Here is a 2,520-nt window from a genome sequence, read left to right as displayed (position 1 = left end):
TTTAAACATAGATGATTTACATTCTATCATCCTTATATAAATTTTATCTTTAAAATTTATTTTCATGCCTATATTTGAAAACAAGTTTTAGTGCTCATTCAACATTTCCAACTCCTTCTGCCAAGTCTTCTTTTCTATTTGTGAATTTCTTCACAATACTTTTACTGGAGGAACTCTTTTACTTCGTAGAGTTTTCTTGCTCCAATCCATATTTTTTGCTTCACGTTCTTCATCTCATACAAATTTCACTTATTTTCTGAGTCGTTCATGTCATTGATGTAGCTATCAATGAAAACCCCTCTATTAATTGTTGATAGTATCTAGTTAGTCTAAGAAAACCATGAATTTCCATCATAGTGGTAGGTTATTCCCAATTCAACATAACCACTTATTCCTTCCTTGGATATCCCATGTCCTAAAAGACTATTTTATCCAACTAGAATTCACACTTATTCAATTTTGCATGCAATTGATTTCTTTTCAAAATTCCTAATAGTATTATGAGATGTTGCTCATGTTCTTTTTGATCTCTAGAATATATTAAGATGTCATTGATAAAGAACACCACAAACTTGTTTAGGTATGGTTAAAAAAAATCAATTCATTAAATCCATAAACATCATTGAGCTACTAGGTCAGATATGGATTGCTATGATCAGTAAGTAACTGAGTACGTGCAGGTAAAGAAGTATGGTTTTTTATGCAACAGTTCTTCCATGTTGTTAAGCAGAGATAGCCTCATGATTATAGAAAAAAGAGAAGAAAAAACAATGGGCATTTCACATTATTGGAACTGTATGGGACAAAAAATCATAGAGAGTATACCTCCTAAAACAATGGCTATCTGCAATGAATGGACACCATTATTTGTTTCTAGGAGTAAAAATAATTAATTCCTATATGCTGGAAGATGGCGCAAAAAAACTGGGTCGTGTCCGTGTCACATGCCAGATCCTTCCTGGACTTGAGGGGAAAAAACGGAGCAGCATTTGTGTGGATTTTGTAGAAGAATCAGATCAGGGAGCCGGCAGCTAAAACTCGCCGGAATTCCTGAGTTATACAAAGAATCTAGGATAGAATTGATCAAAATTTGAATCAATCCCTTTAAAAGTTCCAAAGAAATGACTGTTGAGAGCAAGCTTCATCTCCATTGTGATCATCCCCACCGATGCTATATTCAGACGGAGGGGGTGGTGGTGCATAATAATCACCACCCATATGGTCCAGCCCATGATAGAGTCCAAAATCTGAAGCACCCTCGCTAGAATCCAACAAGTTCAAAAACGACCAATCAATAGTATCTCCAGCTCCAGCATCAGACGACGATGATGTGTCATTCTCCACATGCTCTGATGATTCACCTCTCATAGCAATCGACGACGATGTTGGCTCCTCATTAGCAAACCTGGCAGCGACTTCTTGTATTTCTTGCGAACTAAGTGACTGCCCACCAACAATGTCCGGTGGATTGTCGGGGAAATTAAACTTGGCACCGCTACCACGTAAACAATACGAGGCTGCGTCGAATGCACGCGCAGCTTTTTGGGGCGTGTCATAAGATCCTAACCATATTCTCTTCCGACTATTGGGTAGTCTGATTTCGGACACCCACTTCCCCCACTTTCTCTTTCTAACACCCTTGTACTTGGGCTCATGATTTCTATCAGACTGTTGCCCAGATGACGATGATGGTTTTACCATTATTTTAATTGTTTGCTTAATTTTTTTCTTTTGGACACTCTCGCTAGCTACTGAACTGATTATAACCTGATCCAAGAAAAAAAAATTGCAATTTGGAACGGCCTTCCTTTCTTCTTTTTCTTTTGCTCTCGGTGGAAATGGGAGAATTGTGGTGCGGATAATGAAAATGGCGGCTCGAATGGAAGGTATATATAGTGAGAGAGTGGGTTGAACCTGGGAGGTCTCACCGTGTTGATCAGGAGAGTCAAAGGGAGGGGAGCGCGGACACGTGGACTTATGAGAGAGGGGGTGATGACGTAAGGAAGGACGCGAGGGTATCAGGTGTGTTATTTTGTAGCAGTTACATGGACGAGGAGTGAAAATGCGACTGGTGGACCACAGCTCACTCGCTCTTTCCTCTTTCCGTGATGGCCTGGCTTTGCAGCACAGCTGCCATGGTTCCTTACATCAATTAAGCTAACTAGCTATTTCACACGCGATGCCACGTGGGCTAGATTTTTTTTTTCACAACATACCAATTTTAAGTATAAATCAAACGGTTTGTTCATGCATTTAAATAAATAAATTTAAAATTATTTATATTAATCAATGATAATAAAAGATGAAATTGATAAAACTAAGAAATAAATATAAATAAAAATATTTAATCTCACTATATAAGTCATTTATCCACTTATATTTAATGAATTTTTCTATGTAAATTAATTTTTTAATTCAATAATAATAAAAATAGATAAATAGATGAAATTGATTGAATAAAATAAATTAAATATTATGCAATGTTACACACATTGGAAATATTATCCAATTTATTTTTAA

General features: G+C 36.7%; 1 protein-coding gene across 1 annotated transcript; it reads right to left on the bottom strand.

The window, feature by feature from the left end:
* Window positions 1-758: 758 nt before the first annotated feature.
* On the bottom strand, window positions 759-1,849 carry LOC105109735 (ethylene-responsive transcription factor ERF017-like). Its single transcript, XM_011004525.1, has one exon. It carries the CDS (start codon window positions 1,699-1,701, stop codon window positions 1,105-1,107), a length of 597 nt encoding a protein of 198 aa, XP_011002827.1. The 5' UTR covers window positions 1,702-1,849; the 3' UTR covers window positions 759-1,104.
* Between the last annotated feature and the right edge of the window lie 671 nt (window positions 1,850-2,520).

The sequence above is a fragment of the Populus euphratica genome, unplaced genomic scaffold (genome assembly GCF_000495115.2).
Source record: "Populus euphratica unplaced genomic scaffold, PopEup_1.0 scaffold229.1, whole genome shotgun sequence".
Classification (NCBI taxonomy): Eukaryota; Viridiplantae; Streptophyta; class Magnoliopsida; order Malpighiales; family Salicaceae; genus Populus; species Populus euphratica.
Note: the sequence above shows the minus strand (reverse complement) of the source record. Positions and strands in the feature narration are given on the sequence as shown.

Bases quoted from the DNA above. Each gene is read 5' to 3' on its own strand.
- LOC105109735 (XM_011004525.1), bottom strand. From the start codon at position 1,701: ATGGTAAAACCATCATCGTCATCTGGGCAACAGTCTGATAGAAATCAT.